General features: G+C 43.2%; 1 protein-coding gene across 2 annotated transcripts in view; it reads right to left on the reverse strand.

Annotated features, from left to right (window-relative positions):
* LOC135222826 (mitochondrial chaperone BCS1-like) overlaps positions 1 to 15,084 on the reverse strand; it is a gene marked incomplete at its 5' end in the record, with an annotated part of 187,080 nt that overhangs the window by 85,587 nt on the left and 86,409 nt on the right. For both annotated transcript variants that reach the window (XM_064261141.1, XM_064261142.1), the window contains 1 exon segment: positions 1,017 to 1,211. In XM_064261141.1, coding sequence (XP_064117211.1) covers positions 1,017 to 1,211 — 195 coding nt within the window.

Below are 15,084 nucleotides of genomic sequence, written 5' to 3' on the forward strand. Positions count from 1 at the left end.
TAGAAATAAATATACATACCTACAAACAAAACAGTGATACAAAAGAAGACTTCCAAAATGACATCAAGACAATACCTAATAAGTAACTGAGAGTGTATGATATGAGAGAAAGCTGGATAATAAGAAAAGCACCAAACTTTTTTAATATTTTATCATGCAAAGAAAAGAAGTGAGAGCTGGTGCACATGAAACATGTGACTTTCCCAAAAGGGGAGGTCGTTGGCTTCCATCTAACTACTCTTTGCATGTTTTTTTATTAGTGATTCAGGGCTTGGCCTCTCTGCCAAAAATGACAATACAGCACCAGTATGCAATAAATATATTAACTGAACAGTATTAGCTATAAATACAAGATCCTTTTCATTGCCATTAACTACAGTCTAATCTAATGGAACTAACTCAAAAAAATATCTAAACATGGGACGCTATGTATAGCCAAATCCACTGCTCTTTGCAGCTAAACCCTGCCCACTGCTTATGTTATAACCATTCGTTGAAGCTACTTGGCTGGCAATGGTTTCAAAAAGTTGGTTAATCTGTGGTCCAAGATCCTCATAATGATACACAACTTAATATATATTTTATCAGAGATATCAGTTGCATACTTCACAACACTGGGAACTCAAATCTGTGGTATTATTATTCAGATACAGAGCTCAACATGACCCAACGGAGTTAAATCCATACTGTTAATCATAAGGAATGTTAATTAGTCTGACATCATTACCCTTTTAAGAGTAGCCAATTACTGGCGTGCAGTGGGCGAGGCTAAGCTACAAAGAGCCCTGGATTTTCCTATAGTTACTAACTCCATCTTACTGAAAATACATGCACTGTATATGAAATGCAAAGATAAAAACAACAGGGAAAAAGAAATAAAGTACTACCAATCAAGCAGAACACTGCAATGTCAATATAGTTACCATCATAGTACAGCCATAAGCAAAAATTAATAGTAAAAAAAAAAATAATGTAACACATAATCAGACAAAAAAGTATACCCAAAATAACCATACCTCTATTAGAGTACCATTCAGGACTATCCATAAAATCCTTGACATCTTTGACAATCTTTTCTGAAACACCTCTGTCTAAGACGACGGAATTCAAGGGACGAGGTTTTCGGGGATTCCCAAATTGCCTCCATTCAGATCCATAAGCAGTGTACATAATAGTTTTACCTTCATTCTGCTTGATTGCCAAGTCCCGTGCTAGAAAGGAATAATCAAACATGAGTAAGTAATTTAAACATTGAAATGCATATACTCCAGCTTCCTCCTAAATGTGAAATTAAAATCTCATAGAAGAAAATCCCTAGTTATACAGTCTACAGATAGTAAAGCCCTGTACAGCTTTTCAAAATGTTCTTTGCTTTGGCCACAAATGATGGTATTTTTGGAGATATTTCCATTGTGGGACTAATGGGCTTGATTTCTCTCCTTTTAAGGTGAAGTGTTCTCACAAGAAAAGACTTGTCTTCCTTTACTTCACAAGTCTTTCAGAGTACAAAATATGATATTATCAGGCCACCATGAAGGCTTAATATCATAGCCACCATGAAAGCTTCAAAAGGATGTCGAAACCCCAAATACTACAGCATAACCTTCTATAATATATCTCATCTATTCATGCTATGTCAGCTCAATGTTGACTTGCTTTTCCTTCACATGTCAACTCATCTTGAGAGATGATCTTAAAAGGAATCTAATAACCCAAGTCATGCTTAGCTACTCTTCCTTCAAAACAAGCACTTCTAATTTCCCCTGCCTGCCTTCCCAAAGGAACTCAACCTCTCCTACCAACACTTGACTTCATTGCTTCAAATATCTTGGAGAAATTACAGCATTCAAACAACAAAATCTGACAGTATAAAAGTAGTTTTCCTATCTTTATTTTACAGGTTCTTTCCTTCATCTCAGTTACTACATTTTTTTAAGCATTGGCCTTACAAGCCCCTGTTTGGAGTGGTTCGCCATTTGTTTCTCTTAGCACGCCTGAATCATACCTAAATCTTTCTGTCTACAAAAATATATCCTGTCTTTCTTAATATATACTTGGGCCACAGTTCCAAAGATTATCATTATCAAAGATGTACAAAAAATCTTACTGATCATGATAAAGATCATTATTTTTCAGAGCACTCTTCAAACGAATGCGAGTCACTCAGCCTCTTTGGTTCCCCATCTTAACAGCTAATGCACAAAAGGATTTCAACAACTGGTAAATAAATTAACAATGTATCAGACCATAGAAAATTGGACATATTATAATAAAATTAAAGTTTTACATGTACTTACAAAGTAATTACATAAATAAGAGCTTCCTACCTACAGCAGCCTAAAAATTCAAAATTTGCATTAGCGCTCGAATTTGTTTAAGTGTAGGTACAAACATGCCCCACCCACTTTCAGGGGCTGTGAGGAACAACCAGGCAGAGCTTCAGTTTGTTTGCATCCTTGTGTCCATGTGATGGAAGGAGGGAGGGCTCTGGAGGGCTCTGATTATATAATTACTTGGTAAGTACATATAAAACTTGATTTTATAAAAAAAAAAAATGTCATATTTATATAAGTACTAACTTACCAAGTAATTAAATAGCTGATTCCAGATTGAAAGGAGGTTGGATCCATGGACATATTCTATCTCAAAACATTAAATTAGGTAATGAGTTTGACATGGAACAGTTGCCAGCATTGAGGAAATACTTGTTGTTTCCTTACCTGGCAAGAGAGTACTGCAGATAAGTACTGCCTCTAGTCGGTGCTCCTCTTGAACTGTAGCGAGCATAGCTGTATAGCCCCTACACAAGTGAGAACTTTGTAGCGAGAGAAGTACACCTGTGCCTCACAAAGTTACCAAGAGATACCCTTGCCCTAGCAGAGACCAGAATAAGACCACAACGATGTTACTTACAATGTAAAATAAAACCACCACCCAAACCATTAAAAACTAGTGGGCACTCAAGATACAATGTGGCCCCAGGCTTCCCAAAAAGCACAACACCTAGCTTCAAGGCACAGGAAAGCAGAGAGATAGACTCCCTATGCTTCCTCTCCCAACACCATACCAGCCACGGATCAAAGTCCAAACGTGCTGCAATTCTCAAAAAGTTTCCGCGTCCTTAAGATAATGCAAAGCAAAAACGACCTTGTGTTATACTTTGTAGAGACATAACACATCTGAAAGAAAACTGGGGTAACAATAGCACTAATCTCATGGGCTTTAACCTTAAAAGTTGGTAAGACTTTTTCCTAAATCTTGGAGTGGGATTTAGCAATCAAGCTTCTCAGAAAGGAAGAAAAGGTTTCTTGGAGAGAGGATGGGAAGTTTTTAACTGAACACCAGAGGTAGTTCGAAGGACCCCTGACCTTCTCTGTCCCCTGAAGGTAGTACCTCAGGGCTCTTATCAGACATAGAAGCCTCTCTTCTTTCTCTGGCCCGAGAATGTCCATCGAATTCTTGATGGTGAACAAAAGGGGCCAAGGGTTAGAAAGGCCCTCATTCTTGGTATGGAATCCCAGAGAGAAGGAGCATACCGCATTCCCTTGTGAGAGCATACTGCATTCCCTGGTGAAAATCCAATTCTCTTATCGATTGCTTGGATTTCACTATGTTTAAACCGCTGTTGCCTAAGCCACCAAAAAAGGGATTTTGACGTAAGGAAAAATCTATTTCTGGGCGATTGGCTCGTGTCGCCAGCGAAATATCCTTTAATCTATTATTTCTAGGGTAAATGTACTAACACATACCAGAATAAATAAAATAAAGAAAAAGGTCAGTATAACTGACTCGCTCACCTCCAAGAGGGTGTCGGTATGAACACTAGGCGAGTGAGACCACTACCACGAGCCAAAAATACAATAGAAATCTCCCACAACAAAAACCCTCCATGAGGAGAGCCGACCCACAGAGTGAGCAGCTCGTACTACTACTACTCCATCCCATGCTGCCGACTGCTGCGCCTCTGGTGGCCATCCTGGAAGTTAGCAGACAATCTTGGGCGAAGGGATGGGTAGGGTGGGATTTCGCTGGCGACACGAGCCAATCGCCCAGAAATAGATTTTTCCTTACGTCAAATCCCTTTTCTGGGCTCAGCTCGTGTCGCTGCGCGAAATCGTACCAGAGAAATAGCACAAGATTGTAAACAAAAGTAATAAAACAAATCAGAATAGGTCTCAAATAAAAAATAAAGTAAATATAAAAGAATATAATTGCTAAAAAGATACAAATACACAGTGATACAAAATAAAAATATGCTTAAAAATTTTTTTTTTTTTTTACCCCCCCTTAATCTAAACATGTTTATTAACATAAGGTAATTTACAACTATGTTACAGAGGTAAAGTTGGCTTACAATGTAACAAAATGGTATCTGTGTAAAGGCATGTATCAAAAAAATATAATAGCAATTAAACCAATCAAATGAACAAATTATCAACATGATAATATATAAGGAATGTATATGACTTAATATACAAAACCCGTAACCATTATAAATGAGATGTATCCCCTAGCATAAAAATAAGGGGGTAACATCCATGAGATCAATATCCATAATCATCTGTGAGTGTCCCTAGCAAAAAAATAAGGGGCACCCACTACATCATCATAAAAGCAGCTAAGGCACAAGGTGAATGTAAATGAACACGGTAGAATAGACGAAACTGTTGGGTGAAGCAGGTAGAAAGGAGGACTGAATCTTCTACTACAAATTAACTAGAGTCAGGGGAAACTATGTTTCCCGCTGCTACTGCTGAAAATTTCAGAGCTTCCAAGGACTTAAGGTAATGACGTTTGAACACTGTCGGCGATTTCCATCCGGTATACTTTTTCAACTCATCGAAGTTCATGTGTTGGAAATAATAATTGAGGTGGCTACTGCTCTGACATCATGTGCTTTTGGGAAAGAGTCAGGATTGGCTTGTTTAATAAAGTACAGGATTTGTTGCCTGATGCCTTTAATGATAAAGTTCCACCTTTTTCCCTCTTAAAGAGGGGCCCGATGAGGATGAGGATGAGGTCCTGGATAGAAAGGCTCGTAAGGTTGAAAACTGGGACAAAGGGATACATCTTGTGGAAGAGGAAGTACTTTCCAAGGTTCCCACCTCATCAAAGGATCTTCATTCTTTGCCAAAAAGCTACGTTCCGGAGAAAGTAGGACTTCCCCTGTGGGAAGGAATTGAATAAGATCCGGATCTCTGGATAAAGCCGACAGTTCTGAAATTCTTGCTCCTGAAGCCAGGCTTAATAAAAATAGGGTTTTTCTTAGGAGCATCATAAACGAGCATGTGTCATTATCGGTTTCGGAAGCCAGTTTTAGAATATCTTTTAAGAACCATGAAACTGACGTAGGCCTCACAGAAGGCCTAAGTCTAGCACATGCCTTAGGAATAGACGAGAAGTAGGTATCCGTCAAGTCTATGTTAAATCCAAATTGAAATATCTTTTTCAAGGCTGACTTGTTTGTCGTAATCGTGCTAGCTGCTAAACCTTTTTCAAATAAGGATCTGAAGAAGGATATAGCTGAATTAACTGTCATGATTCTGATATCTGACTCTCTCAGGAAGGTTGCTAACTTTTTGACAGCAGCATCATACTGCCTCAAAGTTGAATCCCTTTTATCGGATTCCAAGAAGAGAATATTCTGAGGGTCAATATTCGCATCTCTTTTTGCCGCAAACTTCATGAAATCCATAAAGTTAGGGTTTTGAGAATCCCTGAGGAAGCGAACACAGTCTTCGTTTGTACTGACTGGGAGAGCTTGGGACTGGGGATCCGAAGAGGACGAAGGCCCAGTTCCAGAATTAGGGGATACCAATTGCTCTTCTTCGGCCAGTCTGGGGCTACTAGAGCCACTTGACCCTTGAATGTCCTGAGTTTGTTCAATACTTTCATAAGGAGATTCACTGGAGGGAAGACGTAAATCTTCTCCCAGTTGTTCCAGTCCAGAGCCAGGGGGCGTCCGTGGCGTAAGCCAGAGAGTCCAGGTTGGGGGCTACATAACACGGTAGTTTGTGGTTCGCTTGGGATAACGAAGAGATCCACCTGTAGCCCTGGGACTCTTTGAAGGATCCATTGGAACGAACTGTTGTCTAGTGACCATTCCGACTCTAGGGGTACTGATCGGGATAGGGCGTCTGCTATGACGTTTCTCACTCCAGCTATGTGAGTGGAGGAAAGATGCCAAACTGAACTTGTCTGCCAGGGAGAAGATGGGCTACCAGACGTGATTTAGATGACGTGACTTGGAGCCTCCTCTGTTTATTATCAATGTACTACCACTGCGCTGTCCATGGACATAGCTTTATGTGGGGAGTACTTTGGTGGTGTAACTTTTTTAGAGTCAAGAACACTGCCATTGCCTCCAGTACGTTATATGGAACTGACGGAACTGGAGTGACCAAATCCCTTGAACCTTTTTGACCTGGGGAATACCCTCCCCAGCCGCTTAAGGACGCGTCTGTGTGGATGGTGATCCCTGGTGGAGGGGAAACTGAAGGGGTACTGACACTGATAGATTCTTGACTTTTGCCCACGGCCGAAGCCGATTCTTTTTAGAATCAGAGGCACTGAGGATAGCTTGTCCCTGGACCGACATTTGCTCGCGAGCGCCAGATCCTGGTTAGGTCTTTCAGTTTGGCTTTCATTAAGACGTTCGTTACTGATGCAAAATGGAGAGAGCCGAGGATACCTTTCCTGAGCTCTCCTTGATGGTTAGTTTGTGACTTAGAAATTGCTTGACTGACTTCGCTATTTCTTTCCTTTTGGTAGATGGAATCGACAGAGTGTGGGAGGATAGATTCCATTGAATGCCTAGCCACTGAAAGTTTGACTCTGGAGTGAGTCTTGACTTGGACTTGTTTATCTTGAATCCTAGATATTCTAGGAACTGGATCACTTTCAGTGTAGCCTTGTTGCATTCCTCGACTGTATGGGGCCCAGATCAACCAATCGCGAGATAACGCCACTACCATAATCCCTTGCGATCTGAGTTGTTGCACTACACTTCCGCTAGCTTCGTGAACACCCTGGGTGCCACGTTGAGTCCGAATGGAACTACCTTGAAGGAGAATGTCTGGTCTCCTATCTTGAATCCCAGATACGGACGGAAGTGTCTTGCAATAGGGATATGATAGTAGGCGTCTGTAAGATCGATAGAGGTGTGACGGCCCCACGGGGAAGTAAGGTCCGCACCTGTGAGATCGTGAGCATCTTGAAACTTGTCGCAGCGGATGGCTAAGTTTAAGCGGGACAAGTCTAAGATTACCCTTCTTTTTTGTGAGCCTTTCTTGGCACGCTGAACAAGCGACCTTGAAATTTTAATCTCTTGACTCTCGCTAGTAGCTCCTTTCTGAAGGAGGTCCTTTGCGTACTCTGTCAATTCTTTGGAAGGAAGTTGACGGAAAGGTCTGGCTGGAGGTGGGTTCGTCAACCAGCTCCAACCCAGCCCTTTTGACACTATGCTCTGAGCCCACTGGCTGAAGTTCCACCGGTGGCGAAAGTGAAAACAGCCTCCCTCCTACCTGAAGTTCTTCATTGGTTCTGGTAACAGCCTCGGCCTCCTCTGAAGTGCTTTCCCCTATTAAAGGGCCTCCCGATCCTCTCCCACGAAAGGACCGCTTACCTCTGCCTCCCTTACCCGAGCGGTCATACTTCTGAGAAGCTTGACTCTCGAAGGCTTGATTGTAAGCTGGAGAGATGGCGTATGAGGTAGAGGTTTGAGGCTGAGGGGATATCACATAAATTGGCTGTGATTGACCCTTAGAAGTGGAAGGTTGGGCTGTCTGCACTAACGGCACTGCTGGAACTTGTTGAGGAAAGCGTGGTTGCTTCTTCTGGTAAGGTTGGAAACGGAAAGGCCTAGGTTTCCTCTGTCCCTTACCTTTAGGTGTCAGGTCTTGCCTCCTCCTAGCCGTAAGGCCCCAACGGTCCTTAAGGCTCTGGTTCAACCTCGTAGCCTCTGCCTGGACTTCCTTAACCATAGCCTCTGGGAAGAGATCTGCGCCCCAGATGTTAGAGGAGAGTAACCTATTCGGCCTCATGTCGAATGGTTGCCTCTAGCAGGACATGCTTCCTACAATTCGTTCTAGCAGTGGCAAACTCGAACATATCTGACTGCACCGTTTGAGTCAGGCTTTGGTCATAAGCTTAAAAATTGGTTCTGATCCATAGGCCATGGTTGCTACCTCAGACATAGCCATAGAGTTGATTGATCTGGCTAGTCGTGATTTTGCGTCAATTCAGCCTGAATAAGACTATCTGGGAGCCTGGGTAGCTAGTTTTCACCAAACTGCTCCATAGCACAGTCCGGTTTGAGTTTGCCAGCTGAGAATGTATTCGGCAAGTCTTCCCACAATTCTCCAATTGAAGGGAGTAACGGAGATGTGGGATCTGCTTCTTTCAACTGAGGCATGGTTTCCCCCTTCTGGGCCGCTGAGATGGTCGACCTTGCTATCTTGGTTAGGAACGGGAGCGGGGTACTCTCATCCATTGTGAAAATGGTAAAGGGACTTTTAATGGTTGTATCTTGGTGTTAGAACAATCCATGTCCTCTAAACATCTGAGCCATTCTCTCTGAGCCTCGGTCTCGTGAATAGAGGACTGTCTCCTTTGGTACCCTATCGTCCCGAACCATAGCCGAAGGCGTGAGCCTTGCGTAGCCTATGAAGGAGGCTGTTAGGCCTTCCGGGTAGAACTCGAAGTCCTCTATTCTTCGAGTTCCAAAACTCCTGGTATGGAGATGAGACCGTCCTGGAAGGGGGCGTATGACGCTACTCTCCATGGGTTGTTCATAGAGAAAGCAGGAAGTGAGTCATACGGAGGAAGCTGAGTTCCACTTGTGTTGGAAAGTGAGGGAGAGGCTAGAGGAGCTTCTCTTAGCCCGGCTATAATAGTATCTTGGGAAGTGATCCTATCCGACAGGCGAGAGATCATTTGTTCCATACTACTCTTTAGGGACCCAACTAGGTCGCCCACCTGTTGCAACAGGCCAGCATTGGAGTCCAAAGCCGGAGCTGCTGCGGAGGTGGAGGGGAGGCTCTGAATTGGAACCAAATGGTAGCGGAACTGGTGATTCTGCCGGAGTGCGAGATCTCCTTGGATTTACTTTTTGAGGACTTAGAGCCGGAGCTAGAAGCTTTAGACCTGTCCTGGGCCGGGATTGCGAGCCGGAGACTTACGTGAGGAAGAAGACGAGGACGTCTTCTTAGACGACGATGACGTCTTAGTCAAGGTCATCACTTTAGCCTTGACCTTAGGTCTAACCGAAGCCTCAGGAGGAGTATATAACTTCAGTCACCCGTAAGAAAGCCTTGTAAGGATGGAGAGGTTTGCAGGGGTAGAAGAAACAGTCATCACCCAAGGGCGACCCTTGGGTGCCCACCTTACTTACCTCGACCAACAGGTCGTCTATACCTACCATCGGTTCAACATTAATATCCAGGGTTGCGACATCCGTGGAGATATCCTGGTCTTGTTCAGTTAAGGAGGCCGCCAGCTGTTGTTGATGAAGGCGATAGTCGGGTCCGCCTCTACTGGGTCGACGTAAACCTGTCGCCTTGCCTCCGGGGAAGATTAATAGTGCTAACCGCCTTCTCGAGGGATGTAGGGCTGACCCTTGGCGGCGTTCTTGCCAAAACCTCCGACCCAGGCCCGCAGGGTAGCCAGTGCGGTATCCCTTACTGCCGGAGCCTGTAAGAAGAGGGCGTATTTTAGATTTAAGAATCACTTAAAACTAAAACTTAGAGTATAACTTAAACTAGATGCCTTAAGTTAAAGTAAATGATGAAAACTTAAGCACTAAAAAAGAAGCGGAGCAGCTACTGGAGATGGAATACTTACCCCTTCCAAAAGCTGGCTCACCAGATCGTAACATATGGTACACGTCTCATGGTACCAGACCTGGATGTCCCGTGCGGAGTCGCGCATGGAGCATGGGACCGGCAACTTCGTGTCCACAGGGGTCCTGAAGTGTAGCGGAACATCCCGGATGCTCACAGTTGGTGCCTGTAAGTGGGAAGACACATGAGTATCTTAAAAGGCATCACTTACAGACTAAAGGACAAAAGAACTCCGTTACATGCCGGAACTCGGAAAAAAATTTGGGCATAACCCCTCCCTGCATTGCCTGAATAGGCTATAATCCCGGAGAGATCCGGTAAGATATGAAAGGGAGGGGGGATGGTTTAAGGTACTAAGATAAACTTATAGATAACTTAAACCTAAACACAAGCGAACCGGACTAGGTTCAGTTGTGAAGCCGGAGCTGTAGTAACTCAGCAATACGTTATGGTAAGGTTAGTAGTGACCTACTGTATGTTCCGGTCCACTCTGCTGGGTGGACTAGCCCCTTCCGCTGGATACCAGGACTCCGATCAGGGAGGAGCTCTAGTAAGGAGGGATAAAGGGCGAGAGGGACATACATGCTCGAGCTAGCCCGAGCGACAAGGTAGTAACAGAGGGGGGGAAGGCCAGGGGGGGCCCCCCCACAACGTACCACCCGGCCGGACCGAGAAGCCGGAGAGGTCGAGACCAGTCTGGGTCTGTCCCGACTCCCTAGCCCCTCCTCCTGAGGGGAGAGAGGGAGGCAGCTCGGGTATGCAGAGCGAGCATGGGCAGACCGACCCACCCCCTCCCGACTCTATGGAAGAGCGGGAGGGGGGGGAAGGGTGACTGGGCAGGCGTCTGGCTGTCCCGTAAACTGAGATACGATAACCAAACCTAGGCCAACCAACTGATCAGAGAGAAGCTATCGGGAAGCAACTTGAACTGAAAAGCGGTAGCATACAGGCCCACAGGGCTAAAACCAACTGATCAGAGAGATGCTATAGGGAAGCAACTGAACTGATCAGCGGTAGTATAGGCTCTATGAGCCAGGACCTAGGCTAGCAGACGCCTAACTAACCTAACGATGACAAAATCATATAATAAATAAAATAAAATGAAAGAGAGAAAGTAATATAGCAGGAGAAAAATCCAGGAGTGTACGACTAACCCGAAGGCAAGTCTACCACTCAAAGATAGTCAGAGGCCGATACTAAGAACCTGGACTAGGGTCTGGATAGAAAAAGCCTACATAAGGTGAAATACATGCATGCATGACAACCTGAGTAGACCTTAATCTAAACAAAGCGGATAATCAAATAGAGCGTACATAAATAAGGGATGTTCTAGGTATGGGAGACCAAGAACGAACCCATCACGCGGCAGAACCATGCTGCCATGCTTCCGACCCCGAGAACGTATTTATACCTAAAAAACGGCAAATACTGTCCAGGGTCGGAAAAAACCAACTAATCCAATAAATACTGCGTACTTTAACTTAGCTGCTGCGATAGCTGCACGCTCCATTATGATAAATCCAACGAAAGGGCACAAAAAACACAGAGAGAAAAATAACACGTGTGACCTCGTGTGCGCTAACTGAAAAGGATGGCCACCAGAGGCGCAGCAGTCGGCAGCATGGGATGGAGTAGTAGTAGTACGAGCTGCTCACTCTGTGGGTCGGCTCTCCTCATGGAGGGTTTTTGTTGTGGGAGATTTCTATTGGTATTTGGCTCGTGGTAGTGGTCTCACTCGCCTAGTGTTCATACCGACACCCTCTTGGAGGGTGAGCGAGTCAGTTATACTGACCTTTTTCTTTATTTTATTTATTCTCTGGTATGGTTAGTACATTTACCCTAGAAATAATAGATTAAAGGATATTTCGCGCAGCGACACGAGCTGAGCCCAGAAATATGGTATTCTTGGTTAAGTTCCACAAAGAGATGGAGCAAAGCAGTTCATGTAAGGACCCGAGAGCCATTTTAAGACGTCTAAATTCCACGAGATAGCACCTGATTTCACTTGCTTGATGGAACCGAAAGACTTGAGGTCAGTTAGGTCCTGGTTAGAGGATAGGCGGCCTTTTTGCTTAAACACAGAGCTAAGCATAGCCCTTGATAGTTGATATAGAAAATTTCTTGGAGGTCCTCAGGTAAAGCAAGAAGTCAGCTACCTGACAAATAGATGTCTCAGAAGATGAGACGTTATGGCAGTTGCACCATCCTCTGAAAACTGGCCACTTGGATTGGTAGAGCCTCTTGGAAGAAGGTCGTCTCATTCCCACCATAGCTTCTGCTGCTTGCTTCAAAAACACCTTCATTCTGACAAGGTTTTTGACAGTCTGTAACCTGTCAGAGTCAGAGCAGACAATTCATGTTTGGAACCTTAGGAAGTGGGGCTATTTGTGCAGCGACCGTTTTTGTGGCTGGAGCCTGGGAAGTCCACCAATAGTTGCAGCAGGTTTGGAAACCATTCCAATTTTTTTGGCCATAACGGAGGTGACTAGACATCATGGTGAGAAGTCAGCTTGTTGATAACCTATCTGATCATGCTGAAGAGAGAGAAAGCGGTAACCGGCTTAGAGAAAGCGTAAACGGCTAGACCTTTCCAATTCAGCAGCATAGCATCCATCCTCCAAGCAAGAGGGGAATCAGGAACAGAAGTGAGGAAGTCAGTGATTTCTTGAAGTTTGCAAAGAGATCTATGGATGATGTATCCTGTTGATTTTGTAGACCAGTATGGCTGGATAAATCAAAGACGGACATAAAAAAACTGCCTTTATTTACCTTAGAGATCTTGCCTAACAAGTGTCTACATCACTACACTTTGCTCCGGTTCCCCATCACAACATAAACATTAACAAACACAAACAAATGATGAGCACGAAGCACAACGTCATGCACAAATATTCTCAACTGTTAACATATTCCCTCTCTTTTGAAAGACAAAAAGAAATCTACTTCCAAAGTAACATGACAAATTTTTAATCAATTTGTATTTTTCATAGCTATCAAACCTTCAGTCTTAACAATAGGATAATCTCTAGTGCCAGCTAGAAAAGTTAAAACAATCAAAGATTGTAAAGCAAGAAATCTGTGGCATCTGGCAACTCATGCGTATAAAAGGTGGAAGCTGGTCACCGTCTTTCTTTGACCACCTGGGAGAGTATAGTCGCTTTTGCACTCTCCTTCTCAAGCCAGTTTCTTTGTTAGCTTGTGATTTATTTGTGCTTTGCTTTCAGTGTTTGTGTGTGTGTGCCTGATTGTTTATCATTGAGTCCACCAAAAGTTCTAGGCCGCTGTAAACGCATGTGTCCTGGCATTTAAGAATTTCCATGCTCAAGATTTTTGGCGTCTTCCATTACTGAGCCCCATACCACTTGCAGTAGGTGCTATTCTAAATTTTGTACTGTCACTAATCCTACCCAGAGTGTCGTTCTTGGCCTGTTATGTGGAAGGCTTTCTATAATAAGAGGGAGCACCACAGAGTATCTAATTGTCCTTCTTGGGAAGGTTTCTCACCTCCCTGAGTGGACAGTTCGAAATCCCCTTCTTCCAGAAATTTTCCATCGGCTTCTTTTTACCCTGTCTCCTTCCTTTTCTTCCAATGATTTGTCATTGGAAGTATCGGGAGTTACACAGGATGATTTTGTGTATAATGTGGCCACCCCCTCTTTCATGGGAGATAATCTCTCTCCCAGGAAGGAGAACACTACACCATTTGTTTTCTTTACAAGATGGTGACTGTTTGGGCATCCCTAGGCCTACAGAGTTCTTCCTCCTTAGATGGACTGGATATCTGAATTGTTGGTGCAATTTTCCTATCTTCTACTTTCCCCTTTCATTATCTCTGAAGGTTATCATCATTTCTTCTACTATATTTCTTCCAGGATTTCCATGCCTTAGTGGAAAGCAATAGTGTCCCAAGGAAGACCACTTGAATTTAAACTTTTTTCACTGAATTTCTGAAGTATCGTTTTCTAAGTCCAATTTCATTTGTCCTCTCTTCATTGATTTTTTTTAATGAATAAAGGGGGATAAAGCAGCTCAGCACTTCTGCTATGATACTTGCTCTGTCACCTATAATGTTCACTGGAATTTTAATTTTACTCATCTGACTTATACATGTACATACATATTACCATCACCAAATGTAAATGTTGTTTTGTTTTCTTCCTCTTCTATTCTAATTTTCCTGATCCAAACAAAGACTGTGTGTAGGCTTTTAACCAATCACTACCACACACTATAGAATTGGAAGCTGTGTTCAGGATAGTGCAATGCACAATTAATAGATTCTGTCATCAACAATAACATCATTTTTGGATTTTCAATAACAGAATATAACTCTTCCTCCTTTACACTACTTACATACACATTTTTTGGATATGCTGGAGACAAGTGGTACTCCGATCCACACACAAAGGATTTCCTAACCTAACCATATATATGTCAACTGAGTTTTTCTGCCTATTTGTTACATGTTTGTTTGCTATGCTTCCTCCTCCTCTTCCTCTAAACTGTCTGTCCTCTTCCACATGTAATGACATTTACCTCTTACATGCTAAATACTGGCTCAGATTTTATCACCACAACAGGGGTCTCACTCATACTCATGCTTGACACTGCATCCAATGATAATACTTCTGGACTACCAAAATATTTCTTAAGGGCTTGCTGCATGGAATCAAATATTTCATCCTTTTCACAAAATGACACTTCTGTCAACACTATTTGTTTATCTTTAACCTCTAGCCCTGCAAAGTCTAGTAGCTTAAATGCTAAAATATATTTGAGTAAAGTACTTATTTTGTACCACTCCAGAACTGCACTTCTCTTCACAAATTCCAAAATGTACTTCCTCATTGTATGTTCCTTGTCCTTTTTTGTAGCTGACAAACCTTGTCCATGCCTCATATGCTGCTGACATCTCATCCTTCTTGTACCACTTGTCCAAGTATTTTAACAAAACTTTCATTCCATGTTTGACTGTCAGTTTCTCAATATCCACTTCCTCAAAATCTTGCTCCTTGCCTTCCGTTTCCTTCTGGGAACAACAGAGTGACAAAAACCACAGCTTGTTCTTTTCCTCGATAATTGTGACAAGCTGCATGCTTTCAGCTCTTATTTCCAGCGGCCATAGCCCTTATCAGCACCGAAAACTGGCAACACCAGCTGCTCGCCACATTCACTGACGCTACTCATATTTACTCTTATCTTCTAAACTACTCGGTAATCTCCTCCTTCCTGCAACAACCACGCT

Source organism: Macrobrachium nipponense, chromosome 8 (assembly GCF_015104395.2).
Source record: "Macrobrachium nipponense isolate FS-2020 chromosome 8, ASM1510439v2, whole genome shotgun sequence".
Taxonomy (NCBI): domain Eukaryota; kingdom Metazoa; phylum Arthropoda; class Malacostraca; order Decapoda; family Palaemonidae; genus Macrobrachium; species Macrobrachium nipponense.